This window comes from Gasterosteus aculeatus, chromosome 20 (assembly GCF_964276395.1).
Source record: "Gasterosteus aculeatus chromosome 20, fGasAcu3.hap1.1, whole genome shotgun sequence".
In the NCBI taxonomy this organism is placed as follows: domain Eukaryota; kingdom Metazoa; phylum Chordata; class Actinopteri; order Perciformes; family Gasterosteidae; genus Gasterosteus; species Gasterosteus aculeatus.
In genome coordinates this window covers 10724588-10740045 of record NC_135707.1, presented here as the reverse complement: position 1 = coordinate 10740045, position 15458 = coordinate 10724588, and the positions used below count along the sequence as shown (strand labels likewise).

General features: G+C 42.8%; 1 protein-coding gene across 6 annotated transcripts in view; it reads right to left on the bottom strand.

Moving 5' to 3' along the window:
- Window positions 1–15458, bottom strand: part of fhod3b (formin homology 2 domain containing 3b) — a 67991-nt gene that overhangs the window by 20342 nt on the left and 32191 nt on the right. For all 6 annotated transcript variants that reach the window (XM_040166432.2, XM_040166428.2, XM_040166429.2 and 3 more), the window contains exons 4-5: window positions 6596–6663; window positions 5664–5769 (exon numbers count right to left, since the gene is read on the bottom strand). In XM_040166432.2, the coding sequence (XP_040022366.2) occupies window positions 5664–5769; window positions 6596–6663 (174 nt within the window). The remainder of the gene's footprint in view (window positions 1–5663; window positions 5770–6595; window positions 6664–15458) is intronic.

The following is a 15458-nucleotide window of genomic DNA, read 5'->3' as shown; positions in this document are numbered from 1 at the left end:
AAACCGACTCAACAGTTTCCCCTCGGTAAAGGCCGTTCACTCCGCTCGCCACGCTGCCCCTTTGGTTTCACTGAGTGAGCCAAACAGTCCATCAGCTTGCAACATTTATTCTACAGAGACTTTGGGAAAGGAGCCAAATCTCCATCCGACAGAGCGAGAACTTAGCGCTTTTTATCTAATGATGCTCATTAGCAGGGAGCTGCCTTCCTCTGGGTTTACTGCATGGAAAGATATATTCTATATTCTTACATTTCAGTCCTGAATACGTGTTTACCAGTATTTGAAACAATTTACTGAGGGCCAAAGCCAAAACCAATTCCCTACAGACAAACAAACAAGGCTCATGGAACAACAGCAGGAGGAGCTTTTCCAGTATTTGGCTGAGGAAGCTGGACGGGAACCGCAGACCTGATGAACTATTGCAGTGATGAGCCCAGTGAGCCGAGTACACCACGAGGAAATGATAATGCAAATACGGGTAATATTTTTCCATCTCCTATGGATTCAAACTAGTATAAGCTAATAGATTTCATTTTCTATAGGACTGCATTAAACAAAAATTGGGATAAGACAATGAACAACCTAAAGACCATCGGATGAGTTTATTTTCATCCAAGTGGGGAAGACTGGGGAACAGCTACTGCATAACATCCACCCACTTGAGATGAGCTGTGGTAAATTATATTATAGCAAACTTCATTGTGATATAATTGGCTTACATACAGTTCTGAGTTCTGAAGTGCAGCGCTGGGATTCCACTGCCATTGGGTTTGCTAAGGCAGAAAACAGATGAAGGGAGCAAAAAGGGGAAGGCAGAACATCCAGGTCTGGCCCGTGGGATGAATTAGGTTCAGATGCGAGCTTTCTGCTCGAGTGCAGGGGATCTAAAGGGGGGGCTGTGGGGGTCTGCGGGATCTGACAGGGGAGGAGAGGGCGGGTCTAAGCTTAACCAAAAACATGACAGCAGCATATGTTTTTTTTACCGATCAGTCTCTTTCTAACTTTAATCATCCGAGTGCTATCCTGTGGGTAACGTATCTTAAAGTAACAGGTGGTGTATGAAACAGTCCATGCTGATCGAATTAAATAGAGCTGGAAGCAAAGACAAAGTGTTTCCAGTAGAACAAAGACAGTGAAACCATGTGGGCCATTTCCTAAAATCCCTTTGACCAAATTAAGTCATTCCTGTAACCCGAAAGAGAGAAGTCTCAGACAGGTAGAAAAAAAACGTTTTTCTCTTTGAAATAATCGTCATATTTATTTGGAGTTACTTTGTTTTGGTGAGTGAAGTGTCCTTTCAAACAAACCATGTTCTCCTTGTCAGGTGACCTTCAGAACCTGAACATTAAATGATTAACATTAAAATAAAGTGTGCATGAATTAACCGTTAAGAGCAAGAGCCGTCTCACGGATGAGTGAGTCTAGGGGAGTGTTTTTCCCATAAAGCTTTGCAGGAAGGTCAGCAGGAGCCGGCTCTGAAGGTTCGGGAGATCGGGTAGAAGACGTGCATGTGTTCCCATGGGATCTCGTTACAAACCAGGAGCTCATGTTTCCATTGCCATGACGAGGGCTTTCCCAGACAGCTCCTTTTCGCTCAGGTATCACATGTATGTGTGTCAGCGGTTCCCGTGTTGTCCGTCTTGAATGTCCTTTTATCCTACATCGCTCAAACAAGGGAAGGATTACACCTGTAATGAGTTGCATGTATGCTGATACATTTGCACGAAGCCTCTCAAACCAGCCCAGACAGAGAGATCCAGATGATCCAGACAAGATATGGACTTCCCACAGGACAACCTGACATGAAACAAACAAGCCAAGGGGGACGTCGGTTATGAATCTGTTGAATGTTTTAAGAACTTTTACCAACGGAGAAATATTTATCCTAATCGTAAATTAAGGGAAATAAAATATCATTAAGTAGGAAATGAAACATTGGAAAAACTTTTAATAGACATATCTGAGTAATAGCTAGATGACATCACTTCTATCTGAAAGCCAGACCAGCGTTTAAATCTCTTATTCTTTTGGAAAAATTATCTTCCGATCATTACCAAGCTTGTATAATTACAAAAAATATCAAAGGTTGTACAATGGTTGATGGTCCCTACTGCGTCTGTGCACAGGAGGTTTGTACCTTTACTATCAAACTTAAACCAGAACAGCTGATTTCACTGATTAAAGTATGTACCACACAAGTGAACACAGTAACTGGGCAGCTATTGTGCTTGTTTGCAGTAAAACACACTCTTGTATGTTCCCTCTTACTGCACTTAATGTAAAATGTAATGCAACCACACGGAGAAACCCTGAAGAGAAAAGAATATTCAAACAAAGGGGTCATGTGTTTCAGGTGTGCGGAAAAAGGCTGCTCTCCTCGTGGCTGCTGTGTGTGACACTAAAAGCTCGGCTGAGCGCTGCATTTGGAGCAGTTCCACCTCCCAGACAGTTTAAGAGGCCATGAAATGCTTGACTAGAGCACATCTCCCTCTCCCCACCAGGCCGTCTGAGCAGCTCCCTCTGGAAACAAGGTTGTCAAGGTGCAGTAATTTATGGCGTCATAACTGCCGCGTCATTAAAAACAGAGCATGTGAAAATGGTAGCAGGTGAGAGAGAGAGAGATACGCAGATAGGAAGAGGGGAAAAGAAAAGAAAAATGAAGTACGGGCATAATATATTTGATACAGTGCTACTTTTGGACTTTTCATGACATAACACCCATTTCTGTGGATAAATTCACCAAAATAACTTATGGAGAGTAAGCTTATGTACACAATGTACAAAATAATACAGTATGTGATGAGATTCATGAGTGTATTCAACGTTTGACAATGAAATACATTCATAGAAATGTAACCAAGGGGGTAAAAAAAACTTCAGAATAGGTTCTACTAGCTTGTGCTGATGCATGTCAACAGTGAACATTTCAAAGCAGGGAATAAACTGCTTCAAGTTGACCCTAATTGGTTTGTACTTAATCTCTCCACTCTCTGCTACTTTAACAGCTAAAAATGACAGAAAGTTGTTACTTTTGTTCGTGTTATTTCTACAAGTGGACCAATGATCCAGGAAAAATCTTGTTATTTGTTCTTCCACCTTGTCTCCCATTTTTGGTCAGAATAATGAGTTCCATCTTTTTCTTACCAATGTGAAACATATTGAGTTCAGCGCAGAAGCTTTTTTTCACCTCCAGCCCAATCTGCTTTCATTTTAGGGCAGTTGGATTACTTACTATTCTGTCAGGACTTATTTGTTACTGGGACATGTATTTATTTATTTATTTATTTTCTGCTAGCATGGCTGTAATAGACATTTTCTTTTTTTGACTCAAATAACACGTTGCATGTGTCTTTTCCCCCAAATAACTGGGTTAAAAATGAAAGGACTAAATCTTTCAAATGAAATGAAAGAATATCCCTAATGAGCCCTTCATTACCTCTTTGGCCCCTGCATGTTTGCAGCACTTCACTATGACTGAGTGCGAGGCGTACGGGAGGACCAGATGGCACAGGCACCTCAGAAAAAGTGACCTCACACCCTTTCCCACTGATGGGGTGATAAAGGCATACAGGCTTTTCCCCACGGGCCAAAAAACACACGCCTCCAAGGGGCTGAGTTCTGCCCTGGAAGTCCTCCGAGCCAGGTGTGAGAGGCCCGCAGAGGGGGGCTGGACCCCAGCCATGCAGACCCCCGAAAAATACCCCACACCACTGATGGAGCACTGACTGGCCACAGACACCTCCGGGGCTTTGACAAGAAGGAATGAAAATGTGAGTAAATGGTGTAGATTGCAGGGAGGAACTTCCTATTACAATGACGGCAAAGTTCCAGAGAGCAAAGGCTCGGAACCTGTTCTTGTCAAATGAATGCCGAGTGGTGTGCACGTGTGGCTGTGCCTTTTTCATCGTAGAACCATAGGATTGATTTTTCTTTTTCGTGAACGAGAGCCAGACTGTATTGTTGGGAGGTTGTTAATGCACACCAGACAGAGGCTGCATTCCTATTCTTTTTTCCTCTACTGGCCTCTACTTGAAAGACAGTAAAACAACTCTTGTAAGGAGTGATCAACGTTTGATACCAAAACAATTACTGTTGGTTCTTTGTTCTCTCTCGTTTCTGAAAACTTCCTGAATCGGATATATTTGCCCCCTGGAAATCCTCCTCACGTAGTTCCTCTTGGACTGCAAAGCATTTACATCTATTCAGATAGTAGAGCAGCATATGCTCGACTCGTGTTCTCCAACACCAGGCTCTTGAGGGAGCGTGATCTGCTACTCCTCATTTTCACACATGGTCAGGAGATAAAACTGGTTAAACCGGCTTTTGGGAGAATGGTAGTTTGGTTTGGTTGCTCACGGTGATGCAGAGATATGAAGAGGGGGGAACTGCAGAGTCTGCAGAGATGAACTGATGAATTTACACATCCCATTTAAGAGAGTCCCAGATAAATACACTGGCACAGATGTTTTATCTGAACTATTTGGGAGGTAAAGGGAAAACAGGCAGTACAATATGGAGGAGTGAGAAGCCGACGAAATGACAGCTCTTACATGTAGTACAAGTTTCCAAAAGCCTGTCATTCGCATCCTTGTCTTAGCCTTTTACCCCATGAAATATATCTGTCTGAGTTAGGGACAAGGCCAAGTTCAGGTGGAGCATCAAACATTATACTTCAGAGTCCTTGGGGATGGGGGTCATGTTCATGTTTAAAACTGTCTCATGCAATATCAGTACTTTGTCACAGATATCTGCCCTTTCATCTTCTGTTTTCTTTTCAATAATGGAGAAGGTCAACCATGAACAGGTTGCAGGCATTTAAGAACATCCATCATCTAATTGAATGAACGAGAAAGAGGGTAAAACCTGATGGAAATGTCCATTAAAAACCGTGAGGGTTACGTACACTGTGACTCCTTGGAACAAGGAATTACGAGGAAATAGCAACAGAGGTGTCTCAACTGCGAATTTCTAGACTTATCTGTAACTTCTAACCACAAAAGTTGGCCTGGATGTCATTTGGTCTACAGTTAGATTATGAAATGCACATGAAATAAATAAACAACAGATGATGATCTGGTTCAAGTTGCTTGACACATATTTGTGAAAACATCAGGGAACATCTTGAGCAAAAAGATAAATGAAAGAAAGTTAAAAAAAAAAAATTAAAAAAGAGAGGAGGGGAAATTAGTTTCATGATTTGCAATATCCTGCCAGAACTTTTATTGGCTACTTAAGCATGTGTGACCTGCCCCCTCACAGCAGGCTGTTAAAGGGTAGTGACCTTGCAGTGAGTGCTATGAATCCTTTGGTCCTCTAGTTTCCCTGCACCTCCCCAACCTCGACTCATGTGACCTTTCACCTTACCAACATGGGAACGATAAATTAACCAGCTGCTAAACTTGGCCGAACTTCCATTATGTGCGGCACACGTTTTAGCTTGTTTATACACTTTAGGTGTGTGTGTCAGAAGGTGGACAAGCACAATCATCAATTTACATGGTGTATGTAAACACATATGGTTCCGGATAGGTTTATGGGAGGAAACGTGTTGCCAGATTGATTGATAACATCCTCGATTAGCACGTGTTGTAGATTGAGGTGTGAGAAAGTAGAGGAGGAAAGCATTTATTAGAGTTTACTGGTGATAGGGAATGTTGCCGTACCCCTGAGGATGTAATTCTGGTAGTTCTGGTCCGCTTCGGCGCCCACTTTTATCAAACACGTCAGTCCTTCCTCCACCACGAACTCGTGCACCAGGTCCTTGTCATCCTGAAAAAAGGTCGAGGACAAACACGGGAATACTGTCAAAGACAGAACCACAGACTGTATCGTTTGAAAAGCCATTTCTATTAAACAATAACATGTTTTTTTGTTTCACCCCCCCCCACGGACCCGCTATTTAAATATATATATATATATATAAACATTTCTCATGTCAGCCTTCATAAAATCCCTTACTTGTGTACATTGTGTACATGTGTACATTATTAATCAATACTAATTGATAATAACAATCATACCCTAATCCATGACTACAACATGTACAATGCACTACAGCAATGTAGAAAAGTTATAGTGATTTCAGGCCAGAAGGATATTTTATTCCACAACGAGAATAATCAATTCACTCTTCGATGGAATCCCCACAAAGCTCAAAAAGTGAGCTATTCTAATCTATTCTGGGCCTGCACAAACGTCTGTTGCTCTCTTTTCCATCCAACTGTCGGTCAACCCTCCCCCTCTCTGGCCGCCTGCCTGCCAGGCCAGCCCCGCGTGTGAAGTATGACCAGACCCGAACACTCCACAGCTGCCACGAAGGCAGACTCTGAGCAACACAACTCTGCCCCGAGAAAACAATGCCGTGTCCAGGTTTGAGTGTCCATGTGTGCGCGTTCTTGCGTGTTAGTGTGTGTGAACTTTCAAAGGCATAGTCAGAGCCCTGGTGAAAGACACTTCACGTACTGACGAATGCAGCCATTCATCACAAACAGTCAAAACACTGGAATTCGCTGGATGCATTAGCTGGAGATTGTAAAAATGTATTTTGTTATGGATCGAGCGTAAAGGAAAATACTTAATATAAATATATAATTACCTGAAAGATCTGCTTGAGGGAAAAGAGGGCTCTCCGGAGCTCCCGTCCAGTTGAATTGTAGAGTTTCTCTGTGGGAGAGAGGAAAAGAAAAGTCAGCCGACAGTCAAAAACACGGTATCTTTCGACATTGTTGTCTACAAAAAGTGAAAAAAATGAAATTGACACGACGTTCAGTAACGTTGTCATTTCCGTTGCATCACTTGTTTCCACGTTGAACTACACATTTTCCCCTCAAAATCACATCTTCATGCACACATCATTTGCAGCATTATACCCTATAGTTCAATGCGAAATATGTCCTGCAAAAGCAACAGTGAGACCAAAATAACAGTAGGAACAACTTAGAGCACATCTGTAGAGAGTTAGTGAATAGTGGATGTTTCCCACTGACAAAGTCGTCTCAATAGCTCCCCATAATACAAAGTCAAGGCAGAAACCTGAGCCAATAGCCAACACAATGGCTAAAGAACAATACACCCATTAATCAGTTATGGAAACACCAAAGAGCACTCAAGGAGGGGTATAATCTATGACAGATGCTTGTGATTGGGGCAAACATCCACTGCAACTACTTTGATGATCCTTCACCCTGGGTGCAGCCCGTGGAGTCTGCCAGGGAGCGGCAGTGTTGAGCTCCATCCTTGCGGCCCACTCGTCACTGCCGAGCGAACTCCCGCTGACTCAGCAAAACCCTCCTCTTTGCTGCAGCAGATAAAGCGCTACACAGTACAGCTCAATCCACAGCAGTGCAGTACAGTGTGGTACTCACTCTGAATGCGTCTGCTTTCTTTTTCATTGGGTTTTGGAGATACGTTCTTGCTAGATATGTCTTGGTCAGCAAACAACTGACAGGAGACTTGCATTGCATACGAACATGGCAGGAACACAGCAAGGTAGTTTTGCACATTCTACGTAAAGGAGCCGTTACACACATATACAAGACACTGAAGATGCATCTGTAAAGCAGACGACGTGGTACTGGGCCATATGTGGTTAAAAGGCTCCCATTCGACGAGGTTGCATATTGCAATCAAACCGTTCCAGCAGAGTTTTTTATCTCCGGATGATGCTGTGCTTCAAATTTATGACTCTAATGGTATTTAGTAGGAGTGCAGGCGAGGTTCTTTAAACGTTTTGTGCACTCAGTGCTATACATGGTTGGGATGTATAATAAGCAGGCGAGTGTTGGTCTTTTACGGCACAGCCAGTCACTGGCAACATTCACTAGGAATAAATCGTCCAGAGGTATTTCCAGGGGAAGCCGTGCAATGTCGGTGATTTATGTCTTTACATATGTCAGGAAGGGACTGTATGTGAAACTCCCAGGCTGAATATCTTCCAGTTGCCAAGTTGCCATCATCATTTAAATCCCCTTTCAAAACCGACCCAATACATGCAACAGCACTAAAATTCTGATTCTGTTTTATAATCATCACCATTTTGGTTCCAACACTGTAACTCTACTCATAACAGTTATTTATGAATAAACGATATCTCACTGATGTAGAAACACCCCCAAGGGGTTAAACATCCCCATGTATTTGTTATCCTTCCTTTTATGCACAAAGATGCTCTAAAATGAATGACTTTGACATTTTTAGATTGAATGTATGGTTGGTTCTGCATCATGTAGAAAGCAGCTAAAGCTTTTAAACGTCTGCACCCTCCCCTGCAGGTCAAGGCAGGGCCCCATCCATTGCCCCCCTACCACCGGAAGATGACTGGGAGTTTAGATTAGGGATCTCTAAACAGACAAAACTCTTTGTTCGCTGGAGCGAAAAGCCAGAGGAAGATACCCTGGGTTACTCATCACACCTTCACCGTAGAAACAAGCTTGATTTGTGGTCCCAGTTCAACCCAAGTCTTGAATCAGTTTGCTCTTTTCCCTCTTAAAGCTGTAACTGCACTTCCTCCTGGACATTGAATATTAATCGGCCAACGGTAAATTACACCCGGCTCCCGCTGGACAGCCATGTGATGCATCAGCACCTGGGCTACTAGTGGGTTTGAATAAAGCCCGGGCACATGTTGTGTGTGTCCTTGTGTTTGTGTGTGTGTGTGTGTTAATCAGCAACAGCATGGCAGTGGAAATTCCTCCACGCAGAGTTCCACTGCCATTTACCTCAATAAAACTGTCAGAAAGTTATTACTGCCTAACACTAAATGAAGCCCATCTGCAGGAACAGACAGTTCCTTCCCTGTCCCTGCTCCCAGTCCACACAACGATGCACCTCCTGGAGGCCCATCTCTAATGAGAAATAGCTCAGTGGAGATTAGTTCCATACCATTTGGCACAGATATGCACCCAAAAGTATGTTCCCTCTGCATTTCTCTCTTCAAGACTCCGGAACCTAGGTACAAATTTATTTAGAGGAAATGCTTGTGAACCCCACAGCTCACAGTCTTAATTTACGTGAATGGAAAATATTAGGCCTTGGCCATCGATTTGTTATAGGTCCATGGCAAAGGGCTAGAACAACAAAGGAAGTCATCGTTGAAAACAATATATTTGGAGCGCTGCAAATAACTCTTGGCAGTTTCAACGTGCTGACTTTAAGATTTATATATATCCTTCCATTGTAAAACATGAAAAAAAGCCATCAGACCATGTTATCATTGCTACATACAGCAAAACAATAGCTGTATATAGTAAAGAATTACCAAAATATAAAACAATTCACGAGTGCAGCTATTTTCTTTGCCGTCATCTTGACATTGCCCCCAGGCTTTTAATGACAGGGAAATGACTCCAACGAGGGAGAGTCTTGCTCTTTATGGGTTACATTAATGTAGCGTACAGGGAGCAGCTGTTTCTCCTCCTGAATTCACATTTTCTCAGCTGGAATAGCTACAGGGATGTAATGGTCTCATAATTATAACAATCATAAAGGTAGTAGTGAAAGTTCTATAATCAGCAGGAATGTAGAGGAACGAAGAGAAAGCCTGGTACGTTCAGACAGGCCGGGTCTGCCTGACACCTTCTGATTCTAAGAGTCCGTGCCGGTACATTCCAGTATCGCTTTTTCGCGCAAGTCACGTGTCACTTTTTATTGATCTCAATCCACGACCCATCCCCACCATTAACTGCTAGACGGCTAACAAACAAAAAAAAACATCGCCAATAAAGCCTGTAACTTTTCACATTTTCCATCCGCTGACAAGCACGCTCAGCGACTCGTCTGTTTGCAAGACTTTGTTTCCAGAAAGCGCCATAAAATGTAAAGGATGACTACCACTGTTCATGCTTCGGACCGCAGGCGGAACACATAAACCACATTCAAAGCACAGCCGGGAAACCCACAAGGACCCCGCTGGGCAGGAAAACCTTGCGCACACGGCTGTAAATTAAACTGTGTTTGCTTCGGGAGTGGAGCCGTCGGGCAAGAAGCTGGAAGGGGGGAATCCATACTGTCACATGGGCGATTGTGTATAAAACTGTGAATAATCTAATCAAAACCTTTCACGTGGGATGAGGAGATGCTCGGGTTAACACAAACACGGTACGGTATGAAGCTGGGAGGAAACAGCCCAAAACCATCATCACCAACTTAGGCGAATGTTGCAATTTGAAAACTAATATGAGTAAAAAAACACAGAGTTGGAAAGCTTCGTTGAACAGTGCTACAACATCTGATCTCCATTGTGCAAAATCTTTATTTTGGGAATGATACTAAGTTCGGCTCTGACTGGAAGTGAACAGGTGGAATCTGGTGATGTTGTTGTGTAACTTTGCTAGATTAAACATGAGTATGCGTGTGTGTGGCGGTCTGGACGTTGGGCCGGTGCCATGACCCGCGTCTGCATTTAGCCCCAGAGCCCGTTCCACTGATCAGTGGAGACTCTGTGAGAGGGGACAGCAGTCACACTGAGCTCAGACAAACTGCATCCATCTGTGAGAACACAGTCTCGTGTGCGACCATGTGTTAGGATGCAGGGACCCGTCTTTCATTTCTGTCCCCTGGTATTTTCACGAGAAGCTTTGGAGTTTACAGTATGTGTAACGGGCCTCTGCAGTCACGAAACGCAGCAGCGCAGCAACATCAAGGGGGCTTCCTTCTCATTTGTTCCCTTTCTCTTTTCTCACTGTGTAAGAGAAACCTCCTGTTCTGACGTTTATGAAGAGGAAACACAAGTAATTAAAGTGGAAGACCTCCCAACATGTGCATCGGCTTGTGACATACTAGTTTGTAAACTCTTTTTGTATCCCTTTCTCCCTGAACAAAAACACAAGGTGAATATCAATAAAAGTAGATTATATGTGTCGGATGGAAATCATTAAGCAGGAATGCAGGTGACTCCCAACGTGTTTATGATTTAAACGCAATCAAACGGTCGATCAAAACAATTACATGGACACACTCACAGAAAGTGCACAGAGGAGTGAGGACATTAATTAACGTGCGTTTAATCAAATGCTTTGGAGGATTTGAAGGGAGACATCTGGAGATGATGGTTTAGATTAGAGAAGTCAGGCCACACAGACTACAGAAGCCTCTGTCATTGAGAACGGGCCTCACACAGAGTCCCGCATGGACCCAACGGGGGTAAAAGTCTCTGAGCAGGCACACAGCTAAGGCATGGGACAAGATCAAAAATCATTCCAATAACTAATAAATATAGTGTGCAGGAAAGAGCCAACATACAGGACTGTTGTTTAAATGTGTGCCGCCTTCATGTGTTTGGCTATATATATGCGATATAGATGATTTCTATATAAGGCACACAATAAAAATTGTGCAAGGACACACTGTGTTAACGGCAGTGTGGGGGAACATGCAAATAAACCACGCTAATTCATTGTGATTCAATTTCCTTCACGGATGTCGTACCTGAACTTCCTCTGCGTCTACGCTGTGCAGAGCGCGGCGTCTAGAATCCCACAGGAGCAGCGAGGAGATCGGGTTTCTGGGCTGCGACACTCTCAGACATTTGACACGCCAGACTTTGTTCCACTAACCACCAAAGCTCACCGGCACTCGCTGTCCCTTCATTTAAATAGGGAAATTGGATTGTCGTGTTTATTGATGTGTTTTACAGAAGACTTTCATTGACATTTTGTGATTGTTTTTTCAGTCACATTCTGAGAGGCAGCAGTGGCATTCGTCTTTTAGCTTCTGTTTACCCCCATAAATCTTCTCATTATTCCCGAAGGCCGAAAACGTTCCGCAGAGCACTTAAAGGGCATTGCGGGCTAATTATGTCCCGGTAGGTCTCTTCGATAAAACGTACACCAACCAGCCGTCAAGATGTTATCTCACACTGTCGGACAGACACAGCGGAGGAAAGTGAGAGTGGAATCTGCAGAATTTCAGATGAGGAGAGAGACATGACAGCAAGGCCGACGTGAGGACAGACAAATCTTTCATTAGTGCCTGCCTGTCTAATGAGTCATTCCTTAGCTACCAGGTGGGGTGACCCTCACCGAATCCTCCAGTAAGCCCCCCCCCCCCCCCCCCCCTCCTCCACCCACACCACCTATTCTTCTCTTGCTTTCTCCAGCCCAGTGGCTCCCTTTCACCTCCTCAGCAGGGTTTCCCCACATTGACACAGATAGGCAGCGAAGCAGGGAGCAGGTTAAAGGCATGAACTCATTCAGCACTGACACAGATACAAACGATGGGGATTGGCGATTGAAATGGGTCTAGTTGGGGGCGATGACGAGGACAACAGCACCGCAGTTAAAACAAGTTCCCGTTGCAAGTTATAGCTGCTGCTGACAGCGGAGAAAGTGATCGCCGATGAATCGGAAGATGAATTCTCGGCTAATAATCTCTGCGTATTAGTCGGGTCGAGGCCCTTTCCCCGTGTGTTGCTTGGCAGCTGCTTCAGTCAGACAGCTTTTCTTACTGTGGTCAAAATAACAGCCATCGATGCAGGACCAGATGTTTTAAGAGTGAGGGTTTAAATCACACTTGATTGATTTAAATGTGCACATAAAGTGGTTATTTTTGTGCATTAATTTGAGCTTTTTATCTATAACAGACAGGTATACAAAGCCAATATTTCAATTTAGACTTTACGATTGTTATATTCAAAAAGCTTTCACTCTGTATTCTGCCATTAATTGAGAATTTATGTGGGTTTATAAACCCTAAAGTAGGGTTGGAAAATATTCCACAATGACCTCAGTGACTCCCGCCTTGCCCACTCATTCCCCTCTCACTCTGGGCTTTCTCACTGCAGCAGACTGACTCTGCTCCCTCCTATTCTTAATAACCTGACACGCGGGGAAATGCACCAGTGCAAACTCTGTCCAATAAACACAGTTGTGCTGAGACCACATCTATTTTAGATTCCGTGTCGTAATAGGAAGCAGACCGATGTGGAAGCGCACACATCTTCGACAGCACGCCGTCTCATGTCCTTACTGGCCACACTGCGACTGAACGTAATGGGATGGAAAAAGCTCTCCTTTTTGTCAAAACACCTAGTTAATACACATGTGGGAACCATGGCAGTCTCCAATTCCTTTTGTAATTATATATATGTATATATATATATATATATATATATATATATATTTTTACAATTTGTACCAGGTCAGGATGTGTTTCCTCCTCAGCAAGTTAAAGGAGGACCTGTGGCACCTGTCTGTCATTGGTTTGGGTAGAGACACATCTAGTGGACATGCAGTCCCGTCAGCAGCCGCCTGTCATCAGTGTTCCTTTCAACATATAATGACCCACGGTAATTACTTCCCCCAGTTAGAGACAGATAGAACTTTGAAAACACATTTGACAGGAAATAAGAACCACACAATTCCACTTTTTTTTTTCCTTAATCATGACTTTTCTCTATATGACTCAATATAAAAAACTCAACCTACCTTTCGGTAAAATCCCCAAACTCATTTTTGTCAGCCACAAAGTTGAAAACAAGCTTGCAGCCCATGAAAAACTGACTTTTTTTTAGATGCATGGTTTTCACAGAACAGCAATAAAAATCTTACTGTATAAATATGTGACTTGCTCTAGGCGAACAACATCTTGCAAAGGAAACACACCTTTTTTTCTTCATTGGACAGCAAGTAGAAGATCACTTAACTGGCTCTTCAACAACATTAAGAAAACCTGCAAGGACAGGATTTCAGTTTTTCCAGAAATCAAGCATGTATGGGAAAGATGAAGTGTGGGATTGTACAAAAACAATCCACTGTGTAATATTTTCAAACACAAATCATTTTGTGGCTGCGCAAAACAAGTATGCCACTATCTTTGATCCAGTACCACAATCAGAGAACAATCATCAAACAAGCTAGTGCATGAGTTGGTTTTCATCACATTTGTGAGCTTTCCTTGTTGAATCTGGCCTTCGACGTCTTAGTCATAGTGCAGCGATTTCTATTGAATCCATGGGGGACGACGAAGAGGAATGAGCTTCATCTAAATGTCGCCCAGCTTTAACAGATATGGGTCGACATGAAATGGAGCACAAATAATTCAACTTTAGTGATCTGTGAACACACATGGAGACTATATTGGTGTGCATGATTGACACCACGGAGTCTACATGTAGATTTTGGCTGAGCGTGAAGTACAATGCTCACAGGTGGGCGAAAGGTTGACTGGCAAGATATGATGGATTTGAAATATATATATATATATATATATTTCAAATCCATCAAGTATATATATATATAATATGAAAAGTATAATATAATTCGGGAGGAATGATATTTTTGCTTCCAATAGACTAGTTCTAAATCTAAAACTTCAAATATGAAACGCAAGATGTATTTTAATTCCAATCCAAATACTTATAAAGCCGGACTGCTTTCTAGCGGGTGAGAGGAGACGGTTTCATCATGTGTAGTTATTATCTCTGCAGTTGAGGAGGTGTTTTGTTTGGATACTGCTTTTTACTGAGGTGTCATTGACACAAATCTAATCACTGCATGGCACGAATAGTCCAATGACTCAGAGACATGTTTTGTCCTCTGGGCCGACCTGTTTGCCGAACTGGAACAAATTCACAATCAACATGACTGACTGCCCTCTATTTTAAATCCTTGACAATGCCAAACGACTGATGTGTTTGCTGTTCTATTCCTCATGGATCATATCAGACGTTGGTGTGTTAGCGCAGGCAGATAAGGATTTCATATTTCCGTGGCGAGCCAAATGAGTACAGTACACAGCCGCCTGTGTAGGATTAAAATATCTTTTTTTACAATATTGCTCAACATGTACTACTCTTGGCTCAAAAAAAGCTTTTTTTTCATAGCTACATTTTAATACCCCGGACCTACAAAGGCCACCACAGGTATGTTCTCAATAAAAGAGAACTCAATGTATGTTTCTCTGTATATGATTTGATGAGTATGTGTGCTCTCAGAGATCTCATGCTCAGGGAAAAACAACTGGCTAACTTGTGTATTGCAGCAGGTTTCTTGTTTACCTTTTTCGGCAATACGCTTATTCATTTGTCACATTTGAGGGCATCTAACGGAGGGTATTTCCCAAATATCGCTGTTCAACTGTGTGGAGGAAACAAAGGCTTTTCTACCATAGACGACCCTGGAACGAGCTTATTTAGCCATGGCCAGTACAGTTAAGTTTACTTTAGGCTTATTTTGATGAAATAATTAAGGATAAATGCCTCTAAAACGCATGACTTCCTAAAATGAACTGAGAGTCAAAGAATATCACATTGTCTACAACGCGCAAATGTATTTCTCCGACTGAGAAAGAACAGAAAAGCAATCACAGCTACATGAAAAACCAGAGACGGAGCTCTGGTGCTTTGGTTATTGTTTTCTCAGTTTCACAAACTTACCGATGTCTTCCCAGAATGACTAACTTAAAAAATATGCCGGCTTGGAAAATTAAACAAGCCCCTGTGCGTCTTCAACACAAAACAAGAG